A 15480-nucleotide genomic window follows, 5' to 3' on the forward strand; every position below is an offset into this window, starting at 1 on the left:
GCCTCCCCCACAAGCTGGTACTTGGAGAACCACAAGTACTTGCATGCGGGAGAAAAACGGGCCCGCTGGTACCTGTAGTACTACTGGAAAAAAAATACCCAAATAAAAACAGGAGACACACACCTTGAGAGTAAAACTTTATTTCACACCTGCCGACACACACATACTTACCTATGTTGACCCGCCGACTGCCACGTCTCCTGATCCGACGATCCGGGGTACCTGTGAATAAAATTATACTCACCTCAATCCAGTGTCCAGATATAAATCCTCGTACTTGGCAAAAAAAAATAAACGAACACCCGACCAAGCCGGACTGAAAGGGGTCCCATGTTTACACATGGGACCCCTTTCCCCGAATGCAGAGACCCCCCCGTGACTGCTGTCACAGAAAGGTCTCTTAAGCCAATCAGCGAGCGCAACGTCCTGGCACTCTGCTGATTGGCTGCACGTCTGAGCTGTCAGACAGCGCATCGCAAAGCCTCTCCGGTGCTGGTTTTAAAAATACGGGGGATCCCCTGTCCATTTTTCCCCCGGATTTTTAGAACCAGGGGACCCCACGCAATTTTTTTTCGGGTTTTTTTTTCGTTTTTTAAAAATCGGAACAAAATCCGTCAAATCGGCCGTTTTTCGTCAGCGGGACTGTCGAATCAGTTTTTTATTGAATATGGTCAATTTCGGCACCCACTTGCCGAAATTAGACGGTCGAATTGTGTCGAATTAAAAAACGTTCGAAAAATTGCCGCGATTCGCCGCTAATTGCATATACCCCTATGTGTGTAGATCTTAGTGCTCAATCAGCACACTGCACCAGAAAACACCTGCCTGAAAGAATGCAAGAAGAGACAGGAGACTTAACATGAGGTGGGAGAATGTGTGCTTAGAAAGCTCAGTTCTGCCTCCTACTGGGTATATTATTTATGTATAATTATTATGGTTTGTTTAATCTTTTCCTGACCACTTATTTATATGAAATAAATATGTTCTATACAGAAACTTTTTGAAGACTCTCTGCCCTACAACCAGTACTATAGGTCACCTATAGTAATTATTAATACTGTATTACATTCACTATACAATGTATAAGGAGACCACTGTGTACATGTGTCCAGTGCTAGGTTCCTCTGCCTCTCCCCAAGACTTTCAGACTTGCTCCAATACTCCGCAGAGTGGGTGACTTGGACTGTAGGACATCTGAGAAAAACAAACATACAGCCTTGGCTGGCTGGCCCTACTGCTGCATCTAACCACTAACTGTGATCATTGGTCCTGTATATGTACATTACATACACTGCACGTGGTATGAGACAGACAGTAGCGTGTAACATGCAGGGGGAGAGAGGAGACTGCTGCTGCACTCTGGCGGCACCTCCCTCCCCAGGCCAAAAAACACCTTTATGTAGGTGAATGTGTTTCTACTGAGTATTAAACAATGTGGGGGGGGGGAGAGGATAACTTATGCAATCAAGTTTTTTTTATATTTTATTTGTAATTCCAGAAGAAAAATCTTTAGAGCTGTTTTCTTTTAACTTGACCTTGCACAATATTTCACATAGAATAAATCTATTTAGATTAGTTTATATAAATAAATGTGGAAAATGCCTAAGTATTTTGTAGTCATTGCATACAGTTTGTTTGCAACCTGTCATTTTGTCACAGGTTAAACATGTCCAATGAAAGAAAACATAAAATGAAGCATTACCTGGTCTTCCTCGCCTCCGCCTTCTTCATCATACTTCAAGATGTTATCTCGGACATCATCCTCTGGGTCAATAAGGAGCTGTTTGGCTTGTCTCTCCTTGTCCCGACGCTTCATCCATACGACAAACATTAATACTAGCGCTGCAGAGGGAAAAGTTATAATAATCAGTCAAATACAGAGAGATCTGTAGTTAAAGTAGCAAACATAATGACTGCAGTTTGTGACTAAGGCAGCAGCAAATTCATTAGTGTGCACGCTACAAAAGCAGACTAATAGTAATGCGATATTTGGCTGCAGCCCATAATGGAATTTTCACCCAATTATTTCCAAATCTTGCTTTAAACATATCTGATTTCTCTTGTAGACAAATTAAGTAAGGCAATTAGTTTTACTAAGGGCTTTAAATATTAATACACTTTAACTTGCACAAGTAAATCAATTTGTATTTGACATTAGTTTTGCCAACTAAAACAAATCTGTGCAACACTAAAACAATCGGAGAGCCTGTAAATAATTTATTCTGCCGGTTTAAAACAACACAGTCTCAAGTTGTAATTTATTTTATGGAATTTCAACTTTTATATAATCCACATTCATTATATTGCTGCAGCCGTCATAGTTCTAAAGAGCAGTGAATTTTCAGGACCTACATTCAAAGTGTGCCATTCCCTACAAAACGTGTAACCATTGTGCACAAATTGCCTCAGTGACGTCACATTATTAAATACACCCACTGCAGTCTTCTGTGATTCACTGCAGTCTTCTGCCCACTTCAGTCTTCTGTGATCCTCTTCAGTCTTCTGCTCACTGCAGTCTTCTGTGATTCGCTGTAGTCTTCTGCCCACTGCAATCTTCTGTGATCCGCTTCAGTCTTGTGCTCACTGCAGTCTTCTGTGATCCTCTTCAGTCTTCTGCTCACTGCAGTCTTCTGTGATTCGCTGTAGTCTTCTGCCCACTGCAATCTTCTGTGATCCGCTTCAGTCTTGTGCTCACTGCAGTCTTCTGTGATCCTCTTCAGTCTTCTGCTCACTGCAATCTTCTGTGATCCGCTTCAGTCTTGTGCTCACTGCAGTCTTCTGTGATCCGCTTCAGTCTTCTGCCCTCTGCAGTCTTCTGTGATCCGCTGTAGTCTTCTGCCCACTGCAATCTTCTGTAATCCGCTTCAGTCTTCTGCCCTCTGCAGTCTTCTGTGATCCGCTGTAGTCTTCTGCCCACTGCAATCTTCTGTAATCCGCTTCAGTCTTGTGCTCACTGCAGTCTTCTGTGATCCGCTTCAGTCTTCTGCCCTCCGCAGTCTTCTGTGATCCGCTGTAGTCTTCTGCCCTCCGCAGTCTTCTGTGATCCGCTTCAGTCTTCTGCCCTCCGCAGTCTTCTGTGATCCGCTGTAATCTTCTGCCAACTGAAGTAATCTGTGATCCTCTGTAGTCTTCTGCCCACTGCGGTCTTCTGTGATCCACTGTAGTCTTCTGCCCACTGCAGTCTTCTATAATCCTCTGTAGTATTCTGCCCACTGCAGTCTTCTGTAATCCGCTGTAGACTTCTGCCCACTGCAGTCTTCTGTAATCCGCTGTAGACTTCTGCCCACTGCAGTCTTCTGTGATCCGCTGTAGTTTTCTGCCCACTGCAGTCTTCTGTGATCCGCTGTAGTCTTCTGCCCACTGCAGTATTCTGTGACTATCAACTTCGTGACCATCGGACCTCTGAGGAAACCTCAGTTTAATCAGGATGTCCAGTATAATCACGCTACAGAGGCCAGTAAATCTGCTACGGAAGATGCAGACTCTGGCCTCGGCAAGCATACATAATGGGCACACTGGCCCTATTTTGTCAAACACTCTCTGTGGCTGCCTGTCAATCAGGCTGCGGCATCCATGCCACTGCAAGCCATATTGCAGATAAGATCTGAACATAAGCAGTGCAGCCTCTGCACGTGTACAAATCTCAAATCATCGGATATGTGCGTTAACATCAAGTTAACATAGATTTCTGAATCAGGCCCAGAGTCCCAAATGTAATAGACATATGAACTTTGTCATTTATAATGATCTGTCTATTTGTAAAGTGCCTGTCCACTTGCTGGCAGCGGTAACATTTCGGCTATGTAACCTTGAGATTTAAAACAGAATTTATTTTAGAAATGCAAAACAAACCTATTTTTACTTTACTAAAAATTTACAAAATCTCTCATGCCGCACGCAGTCTATTACATTTGCTCCAGACAATTTTCAAATAGAAACAAATAAATTACTTTGGGGCAGATTTATCAATAAGTGATATTCTTGTTATCACTCATTACGAATGATAATTGGGGCTCCAGCCAATCAATGTACAGTATTTGAAAAATGACAGTTATGAGCTGATTGGCTGGATCATCAAATATCATTCGTAATGAGTGATAACAAGAATATCACTTGTTGATAAATCTGCCCCTTTATATTATACTTATTTTGGGAAGATTGTTTTTCAGTATATTTTATGCAAATAATCCATACACACTATCTTTAAAAATAAGTAAAAATATAACTCAGTTTGTTACAGCACAAGCTTAAAACAATGTTCCCTAATAAATATGACAAAGATTTCAAAAGATTCTCCAATCCATCACCAATGTAGCAAGCTAGAGGGGTACTAGAGGAAAATACAGTACTGCTAGAATATTTATGTGTGGATTGTTATTTAGAACCATACTACATTTGTGTCTTCTTCTAGCGGCAACGCTTTTCATATCCCACTTGATGTACAGTATAAAGTAAGCCTCATTTTAATTCTTGCAATATCTAGCTGAGAATCATGTAGTTTATAACACCCAATTAGGACTATGCAAACCATCTTGTTAAATTCAGGCATGCAGAAGAATTGAAAAAAGGTATTTATATATTAATCAATGTTTATGATTAATATTCTGGTCCTGGTAAAATCGAGAACAAGACCGAATTATAATATATTGAGTCTGTATCTTTTATTTTACATTTATGTGAAACACTAGATAACAGTATGACAGATTTAGGCAGCCTGCTAAATGCTGGCTGTAACAAGAAATGCAAGTCAATCCTATTGATTCTCTTGTCAATCCTATCGGAGAACACAGATTAATCACAAAAAAGGGCCGAAAATAATGACACCAATAAAGACCATGTTCTGTATCTGATGCAAAAACAACCAAGAAGCAAAACGAAAAACAAAGGAGTCGATCAAACTTGAATATAGCCGCTCAATCATTTTGTCCAGGTATCAATAGTGTTTGAAAGGGTGTGCGTGTGTGTGGGTGGGGACACATTTCAAAGTCACAGTGGCTTACACTATGTATGGACAGGTACTGTGCTGCTCTTGTACTGTATAAGATGCCCGACACTGCCATTCCCAATCTCACTATGTGATAATACCTGGACAATAAAATGTTTAGGGTGTGATTCCCACAAAAGTATCCTTCAACCAGTGTTAAAATATTTTTATTACATAATAAAGAGTAAAGTATGCCTGTCTTCTTTTCATTGTGACCACGAGCTGATCACCAGAGCATGGAGACAGTTGTAGTTCAACAACAGCTAGGGAAATATTTTGCTTATTTAATATTTAAAATGTTACCATAATCATTGTTCCGTCCAATATATGCACAATGTACATTTTGCTGAAGTGATGAGATAACTTACTGAGCAATATGATGATGCAAAGAAGAATTGCAATAATAGCTCCCGTCCCCAGACCAGTCCCAATGATGGGGGCGACACCGCTGCAGTAACCATTCGCGTCACAGGAGCAGACTTTCACCCGAAGGTATGACGTGTTTGACATCGAGGGGTTTCCTGAATCTGTGATTTGAATCGGAATGTTATAGATACCATCATCGAGGAATCCAATCTTCAGACTGAGCTGGGCGTGGTCACCTATAAAAAGCACATTCCGGTTGACAATTAATTATCAGAGCACTGCAATTATATAATAAAGTATGTTTGCTTCTTTGGTACAATGATAAGGCAAGGTTTAGGAAACCAATGCAATGATCCTAGCCCCATTATTAATGTAATTTCTAGCTTCATCATGTTCAAATTATTGATACTGAGATGCTGATTATACAACACTCAACGGCAGAGAGTGCTTCAGTGGAGAAAATTTGCAGACAATTTCAAAGTGCCTATACGTGGACAGCAGAATCTTTGTCTAATATGGCAATGGGGAACACACAAGCTGCAACTTATGTTCAGTTACGTCTATAATAGCCTATTGTCTGTCACCATGCAGCATATATGACCAACTTTATTGCTCCCAGCTGTGTTCATCAAGAAAATGTCACTAGAAAGGCAAGATGTACAATGATATATCATAAAGTGACTCAGCGTAATTTCTAGGATGCGCAGGTGCCTCTTTGCATTGTCTATTGTCAGTACATCTTTGGAGGTGAAAGGGTTAATGCATGTAAACCTTAGTGTGCCAGCCACCTTCCCTACAGGATGTCACATGACTAACCCAATTATCCACCTGGATATTTAAACAAGCTGCTACCAACACTGAGAAACAAATAAGCACATTGGAAGCCTGCTGTTTATGCCATTTTATTTGCAAATTATATCACAATTTGATTAACTGTATTTAACATGGGAATGTTTGGTTTGTATTATTGTTAAACAAAGCAATTAAAAAATAACAATAACAAAACCTGCTGTTACCACCAATTTCTATGGTTCTAAACAAACTTTCAGGCTGTAAAGACAGTGCTGGGGCTCCCCTCTCATTAGGCATCTGAGAATCTGACGATCCGTATTTAGGAATAAATAAGAAAAGGTTCAATGTAATTGGAGGCATATACTGTGACTTAAGCAACTCTTTGCACATAGAAGGCATAGGACACATGGTGCAATAGGTGCACAAAGCCCTCTGAGTAAATTGGGAAATATGTATACTGCCTACTTGCCTGATCCATAGCCATAATGGGGAAAACAATAAAAGCACAAGTGGATTCAATTGAAACATCCCCTCACAAATAAACTTTTAAAGTTTTGTGTTTTTTTTTAATACTGTAACTAGTAAACAACACTGTCTAATTAACAGTAGGCAAGAAAGATGTCTGCTCATGCAACCATACTGTATGTCAGTGGTCCTGAACTAATATATCACATTCATTTTATTTATTTTCAAGTGGCGCTCTTAAATGCACACAGTTTACTATAATTGTAGTGAGTACATCTTTATAAACATGAGGCAACTGTCCCTGCTCTTGTCCTGCCCTATCAGCATAAGACCCTCCGGTCAGAAGGACGCCTAACACATCCAACAGTTTCCTTACACAAAAGAGCTACTAAAACCATTTGCAAATATATATATCAGTGTTATATTTCATTATCTGTTATCAGCCATGCTATGTAAAAGTTGGCTAGAAATGGTAGTCTGTAGTTTCATTCCATAGGATCACTTAGAGCATGGGTCTTCAAACTGCAGCCCCCCAGGTGCTGTGGAACTATACTCTACATCCCAGCATGCCCTGCCTCAGTTTTAGCACGCCTTAGTACAAAAACAGTGGCAGGATGTGCTGGGATGTGTAGCTCCACAGCAGCTAAAGGGTCGCAGGTGGAAGACCCATGACTTAGAGGATGACTGATATCTATAGGGCAGTGGTTCCCAAACTTTCTTAAATCATGGCGTCATAAACTATCAACTTATTTTTCATGGCACCCTTAGGCCAAAAGTTGCTTATTAAGATACTCTGCAAAATATATTAAGTCAGTTGTGGTTATCTCCCATCCTTAGGTTTGATTATGTGGTTATGGACATGGTTGCACTTCTGTTTGCCCGCATATTTTTTTACTGACATCCAGCAGCAATAGTTTTGCCATCAGATTAACCATAAATAATTTGATTTTGCATTGGACCAACTACTGTTGACCATACAAGTGCCCTGCGGAACCCCAAGGTGTGACACCCTGTTTAGGAACCACTACTGTAAGGAAATATCTCCTACTACTAATCTAAAATAAATTTCTATTCAATTCACGTAACACAATTGTGTTTTTAACTACAGTACATACATACCAAAGAAAAGCAGCAGAAAAATTGCAGAGAATAGAACATTTTTACACTAACCAATATATAATCACATATCTCAGTGTGGCGATTTCCTTTCGCAGTATATATAGCAAAGGCTTTTGTGATTTATGCTACACTGAAACTTTGGCACATAAAAGATATCAGTAAAATTTATAAAGTCTGTTTGTACAGCAACAACTTTTTTATTAGCTGTAATATTTCCTTAGAAAATGCAGGGCACATTTCTATATAAACTCCAGCAATATATTTTGTAGATAAAAAAAAATAAAAAATGTAAAAATAGTTTTGCTCTTAAAATGTTGCTTTCTATAAAAGAAACAATAGTAGATGATTTTACACAGCTATGTCTACAATTTCTATAAAACATGGGTGACAGAACAAACAACATTTTCACCATTTGTAACATTAACAGCTGGTGGAAGAAGTGCAATTGTAGCAGCAGGTTCTGATATTAATAAAACCAGTCTAATAGACAAAAGCTGTGTAATAGACAAAAGCTGAGTTAAAAACATACAACTTTCGTTGTATTTAACTGTGATTCAGTGCAGGATGAATCATAATTGTGTTTGCTGTGTATTTTGATCATGGATGCGGCCACATGTTTGAACAATTTATATCTTGTACAGTTAGCAGTGTCAAAATGTGCTGATTTTTCCCATGTTGCTGCTAGTTAGTGTATAGAAAAGAAATATATCTGTATACAAAGAGATGATAAAGGACTACAGTGTTTTTTAAAACGCTGTCGCTTCTGTGAAAAGATATTTTGACAAACAAAAAGCATGAACAAAATTGAGAAAGGGAACATCAATTTAATTGAAGAACTCCGTGTCAGCCCAGCAGTGGAAACAAAAGTGGTATGTCAATAGATCAGGTTAATGACTTTGCATCTAATTGCATTGCAGTAGAACCTTTTACAGTTTTGTGCTTGAAGGAGGGACTTTGATAACCTGAAAGTTTACAACTTCTATAGCATTAGTTAGCAATTAAGTGTTATCATTCAAGTGTTTGATGTTCATTCTGCTGACTACAGGTGTAGTGGCTGCAAATAAATGCACATGTTGACAAAAAATTTTTTATAGCTCAACAATGTAATCAGCTGTCAGACGAGAATGATGTAAAACTGGGAAGGATAAGTAGCGCAATCTGACCATTTGTATAATCATCTAACTGTACTGTTTTGCTCCAAAAGGTAGGATGACCATATTATCCCTGTTACCTGGGAAGCTCATGGATTACACAGGTTCTGTGGCTGGCTGATTTGAAGCCTACATTTAAGCTAGTTTAAATCAGCCACAGAACCTGTGTAATCCATGAGCGTCCCAGGTAAAAGGGATAATATGGTCACCCTACATAAGGCTGAGTTGTGCAGGTCAATCGCTGGATCCATCTGATTAGCCACATGCTTGTCTGTCCTAACTGAACAGAGATATGCTTACAGATGTGTCCTCATACATCTAGCCTAATAACAAAGAATTAAAAATAGAGAGTACAGCGCTAATAGTAGTATATACACATTGATACAATATTAGCAATAAAAAGTTAATCTATTGCGCACTAGACTTTGCTGCAAAACTGAACCTCCGCCAACTGGATCCTATAAATTCTGACCACAGAGCAGGTTCTATCTATCTATCTATCTATCTATCTATCTATCTATCTATCTATCTATCTATCTATCTATCTATCTATCTATCAACTGGATATTGCATTAGGATAACTACAATTTGCACTGAACTATCCATTGACCCTGCATGGGATTAATATGCTCTCCCACTTTGGCACTGTTTAATCACGTGAAATCAATTTTATCATTCCCCTTATCTGGTTTATCCATTGTATTTATTGATGTATTAAAATAATCTTTTTATTGATAATATTGTATCAATGTGTATATACTACTATTAGCGCTGTACTCTCTATCTTTTAGTCTTTGTATTGTTTAAGGGAGACTGACTATCTTCCATTATACAGCATCTTGTTTAAAACACTGAGATCGCCTGAACAATTATATACTTGGTATATCGTATTCTTGCATCTAGCCTCAATACGCCCTGCATCACAAGATGCCTGCCGTGAATGAGCTGCAGGTCTTGTGCAACTCTGCAAGTATTGAGCGTCTTTCTTGGCAAAAAATTAATCTTAGGCCTAATTCAGATCTGATCGCTACTGTGCGTTTTCGCACAGCAGCGATCAGATCCGAACTGCGTATGCTCCGCAATGCGCCGGCGCGTCGGATGGCTACAACAGGCATTGCTGGTCAGTGACGGAATGGTACGCACGGGTGTTCGCAAGGTGATTGACAGGAAGAGGCTGTTTGTGGGTGGCAACTGACCGTTTTCAGGGAGTGTCTGGAAAAACGTAGGCGGGCTCAAGCATTTTCAGGGAGGGTGTCTGACGTCAGCCCCGGCTTCGATCTGCAGGATTCAGTCGCACTGGATAAGGAAGTCCTGGACTGCACAGAGACTGCACAAACTGATTTTTGTGCAGCTCTGCAACACATGCGATCGCACACCTGCACAGCGATTTTACCCTCCCTATGTGGGCGGTGACTATCTGATCGCAGGGCAGCAAAAAATGCAGCCCAGCGATCAGATCTGAATTACTCCCTTAGTCACAACACAGTGCTAGTAGAACGTACCAGGAAACTGTACTGATCAAATTGATATGTGACACTTGTATATATGAGTATGACGGAATCCTGTATATGAAGCACAATGGAACTTGACATAGAAAAAAGCTGTGGCAACTGCTTTTTAGCACTTTGCATGCAAATTCAGAGTTTCAGTCGTACACATATATACAACTGCCGCATATTAAATTAATCAGCACAGTCTCCTGTAGCCACATTGCAACTAAGACACATTTGCGGAAAAAAGACACCCAATGCTAGTAGGGTCTGAAGGGACCTGGCACACTGAGAGAGACTGTTTGGCGTGACTGCAGCAATGATATACTGTATGATGATGACTATTACAGCCCTGCCTGACAGTGAGGATTAGAGCGTCTGCACTGGACAGCACGGCCAGCAGTCACGGAGGTGCTGCAACAAACTACTCCACTGAATAAAACGTTGAATATGCAGTCATACCCAAGATTAGAACCCATGACCTAGCGGTATTACAAGGACATTCTGCCGCCGGAGAGATCGGACGCCGCCGAGTGACGTCACCCGCTAAACCCCGCCACACTCCACCTCTCCGCTGGACGCAGCGGTGGAGGAGAAGAACATCCAAGCCACGGACAGCTACTTATACCATCAGGCTGAGGAATCCCGTGGACTGGGAGTGAGGTAGGGAAAGTTAGATCTCTCATGGACATACCGCAAACAAAGCTCTCAAAAAGAGCTGTAAACATATGCTAACAAAAAATCTCTTTTTTACAGGTGCCACATAGTTTTAAATTTTTCGAAGCGCTCATTACTGTTTTATCAATACTGTATGATGATACCTGGAACTACTGACCTCCTGCATAGCAAGGGATTTTTTTTAAAGTCTAACAGACAGTATTTAAACTGTATAGCTCTGTTCAGCATATTGGTACTTACAAAATACTGTATTATAAAGTCACGATAATCTCAATTTAAGACTTTGCTTTATATAATGTTTATAAAACCCCTGACACACAATACTACAATACACAATATCTGTAAACAAATTCTTACAATAATTAGAAGCCCACTCAGTTTAACATCCAAATTGTTTCAAAGTTTACTAGTTACATTATACAGGTATATGTAGGAGACCCAATATCACATATGTATATTATGTGCGCACATTAGCCATTACAAATTGAGTAAGGCTCATAAAAGAGAGAAGGCCTGTGATCAGTGCCGGCCCGAGCTTAATATTTTTGGTAAGGGTATATATATTTTGGTGACCCTTTGGCGCCCCTTAGTGGAATAAACTATATTATAGACAGATAAACGTAAAGCGCTATAGGACCTACTTGTTAAGGTGATTTTTTATTAAAGTACGCAGTATCAATGTGGACTACAATCTGATCACTATGTATCAAACTCTAAACAACTTTTCAGAGTTTGGCTCCACTTTTTTCCCCACCTTCAGACTGTCTCTATCACTGTCCCTGTGAGTTAACTTTAGTACACAGTAGGGATATTTTCATTCAAAATAAGCTGACTGGGTAGTACTTTATATCTCTCCACTTTGTCTCTCTCCAAGCTTTGATAAATATCCCCTTAGGGGGGAATTCGTGGTTTAGCAAGCAAATAAAAATAAAAAAAATGTGCCCATCGTGCTGGGGTGCCAGAGCAAGTCCCAGTGATTTTTCCTAAGAATAACAATTTTAGGAAAAAAAATCAGACTTGCTCTGGAAATGCGTGAAACAAGGTGCCACTGCGTCACATTTTCCGTCATCTAATTGAATAGCAAAACCCAGCGGCTGTAGGAAAAATGCGTTTTTTACATTTCCCACCCTCAATTGAATTCCCCCCTTTGTCAAGATAGTATTATAGATTATATAGCACTTGGTAAAACAAAGTCATTTTCATGTAAAGGAAAATATATTTTACCATTGAGTCGGGTAATAGTCCAGTTTTTCTTAATATCCATTGGGCTGTATGGTAGTTCAAAGATGAAAGGTCCTGCATTGGGGTTTATGTCAGCATCTACTGCTGTAATGTTAATTGCGTTTGGATCTGGTCGCTCACAAATTTCTACTTCTTTTGGAAAGACCTGAGGGGCGTTATCATTTGCGTCCAGCAAATATATCTGCAATGTTCCTGTGCCACTCATTGGAGGAATACCTAATAAAAATGTAATTAAATTAGTATAGTCATAAATAACAACACATAGACATTTCATTTACAAGATAGACACCTGGTGGATATAACAAGACAAGTGTAAAGTTTTACAAAGATAAATAATTAGATTGTAAACAATTCTTACATAACTGATAAATAACAGCAAAGCTGACAAAGGCTGGGTTCTGGTATTGGAACACGCTGAATGACAGACCTTACAAGTTACCTATTAAGGAGCTTGTGAATAGAAAATAGAAACTGCATTTCTTACAGTACACATAATTAAAGAGACTTTAATAAAATAAATGGCAAACAAAGGTATAACAAAGAAACACTACATCAATAGTAAAAGGAAGGCTTTTTTCATTCCTTTGGGCCAAAAGCAGTGCGGTTCCCATTTTCTTTACTATTGATTAGGGAAGAAGTTTACACCGCTAGGAGAGAGAGCACACGGCTTATAGCAAAACATAGATGGGTCTATTATTGTCTGCATTGTTAGGTGCCTGTGATGTGTGCATTTATAATGAAAGGGAGTACTGATACAGTAAATGGCATATTCTATACACAAAGTACGAAATTGTCATGTTTTAAGTTGAGACATGTTTTAAGCAATTCGCTTTGCTTCATCCCTGCTGTTCATTGAAACATACATGTCATACATTGACAAACAAAGAGATGGGAGGAAGCTCAATGAAATTTGTGACAATAGCTAACACATTTACAAGTAACCCCACTGAAAACAGACACAATCAACATGTTTACTAAGTTCATGTCACTTCTGATGTTTGCATTTACCACGTATGTAAGCAGCAATAAATGGCATACTCTGCGTACAAGCAGAGTCTGAGATTGCTATTTTTAAACTGATATGTCATACACTTTGCTTCAACTATGTTATTCATTAAAATGGGAGATCCTTGCACGGATCATGCCGGTATTTCTCTTCCTGCTTCGCCTCTTTACTGAGGGGAAGCAGTGGCGACGAGATGTATTAACATCTCAAATGCCGGAGTGAGGGAGTGAAAACTCCCCCCTCTGGTGATCCCTGCCAGAGCCCACAACACATCAGCCTAGTGGTAATGCACTGTGTCTCTCCTCCTGGCCATCTCCACTGGGCATGCATGAGATCTTGCAAGCATTGCGAGATCTCTTATGCAGTTCAGAGTCCGGCAGCTGCAACAGTCACTACCGTGGCTGTGAATGGGGCAACAACACCTACAGCTGCGGAAATCTATAGCTCTAGGTGTCAGAATGGTCAGTGCCACTGACCGTTCACACATGGGCTGGGACATCGGTGTGCTATCTTGTAGATAAGAGTGCCAGTAATGACAGAGGTGCAGTAATAGTGTACATGGGGAAGATATACCATGCACTGATACCACTTCCCCCCATAACGATTAATCATACACCTAACCTAGGATACACAAACTGACATGGAACGGCTGATGCAGAGCTGAACGGGAGCCCAATTGTAACTTTGCACCTGGAGAAACACATTGCACTGTAAGCAGATTTAAAATGTGCAGAAAGATTTAGATTTAGGAGGGGCGACTTTCAGTATAAGAAAAATTGTAAAACATTTGTGGGCCACATGCAAAAGCAGCCAGCACTTACAGTACCCTGCATGCAAAAAAAGAAAATATAATAAAAAGAAAATGTATTTGCGCCTCATGCACTGCAACATGGGGCCTGATTCAGACCTGATGGTGTAACTGCGCATGCATCGCAATGTGCACGCACGTTGGCCAAGAACAACGGGCATCGCCCGTCAGCAAAATTGAATTCACACGGGCATTCGCAATGTGACTGACAGGAAGAGGCCGTTTGTGGGTGATAACTGACCATTTACTGGGAGTGCCCATAAAAACGCAGGCGTTCCCAAGCATTTTCAGGGAGGGTGTCTGACGTGAGCTCCAGCCCCGATCAGCCTGTTCTGATCACTGTAGGAGTAAGTCCTGGGCTAAGCAGAAACTGCACACAGTGGATTTTTGCAACTCGGCGTACACATGGGATCGCACACTTGCATGGCAAATTTACACCCCCTGGAGGCAGCGATTATCTGAACGCAAGACAACAAAGTTAGCAGCCCAGCGATCAGGTCTGAATCACCCCCAAGGTTTGCCAGGTGCAAAGTCACTTGCTCCCAACTCAGAATAAGCACCTATCAGGGGTGAAGCTGGCCATGGCTGGCTAGCATTGTAGATAGCAGTCATACTTGGCCAGTTTGTATACAGCTGTTAACATTGTAATGCCTGAAACGTATGTAGAGTGAGAAAAAATAGGATTTTAATTACCTACCAGTAAATCCTTTTCTCGTAGTCCGTAGAGGATGCTGGGGTCCACATTAGTACCATGAGTATAGACGGGTCCACTAGGAGCCATTGGCACTTTAAGAGTTTGAGAGTGTGGGCTGGCTCCTCCCTCTATGCCCCTCCTACCAGACTCATTCTAGAAACTGTGCCCGAGGAGATGGACAACTTTGAGAGAAGGATTTTACACAGATAGTGGCGAGATTCACACCAGCTCACACACAAGGCAAACCAAGATAACTAGCTTGAAACATCAGAAGCGGCTGAATAATATTACTTACCAAGTAACGAAACAGTACTTACCAAGAACTAAGCAGTACTGAACTAAGTAACTACTGCAGGATCACGAAGCACTGGGCAGGCGCCCAGCATCCTCTACGGACTACGAGAAAAGGATTTACCAGTAGGTAATTAAAATCCTATTTTCTCTTGCGTCCTAGAGGATGCTGGGGTCCACATTAGTACCATGGGGATGTACCAAAGCTCCCAGAATGGGAGGGAGAGCGCGGAGACTCCTGCAGAACTGATTGACCAAACTTCAGGTCCTCAGAGGCCAAAGTATCGAACTTGTAGAACTTTGCGAACGTGTTCGACCCCGATCAAGTAGCTGCTCGGCATAGTTGTAAAGACGAGACACACCTGGCAGCCGCCCAAGAAGAACCCTCCTTACG

The 15480-nt window shown here is 40.6% G+C and overlaps 1 protein-coding gene across 2 annotated transcripts in view; it reads right to left on the reverse strand.

The window, feature by feature from the left end:
• The window catches only part of CDH2 (cadherin 2), a 409683-nt gene that overhangs the window by 12781 nt on the left and 381422 nt on the right, over window positions 1-15480 (reverse strand). For both annotated transcript variants that reach the window (XM_063923643.1, XM_063923642.1), the window contains exons 12-14: window positions 12270-12503; window positions 5353-5586; window positions 1703-1842 (exon numbers count right to left, since the gene is read on the reverse strand). In XM_063923643.1, the coding sequence (XP_063779713.1) occupies window positions 1703-1842; window positions 5353-5586; window positions 12270-12503 (608 nt within the window). The remainder of the gene's footprint in view (window positions 1-1702; window positions 1843-5352; window positions 5587-12269; window positions 12504-15480) is intronic.

This window comes from Pseudophryne corroboree, chromosome 5 (assembly GCF_028390025.1).
Source record: "Pseudophryne corroboree isolate aPseCor3 chromosome 5, aPseCor3.hap2, whole genome shotgun sequence".
Lineage (NCBI taxonomy): Eukaryota > Metazoa > Chordata > Amphibia > Anura > Myobatrachidae > Pseudophryne > Pseudophryne corroboree.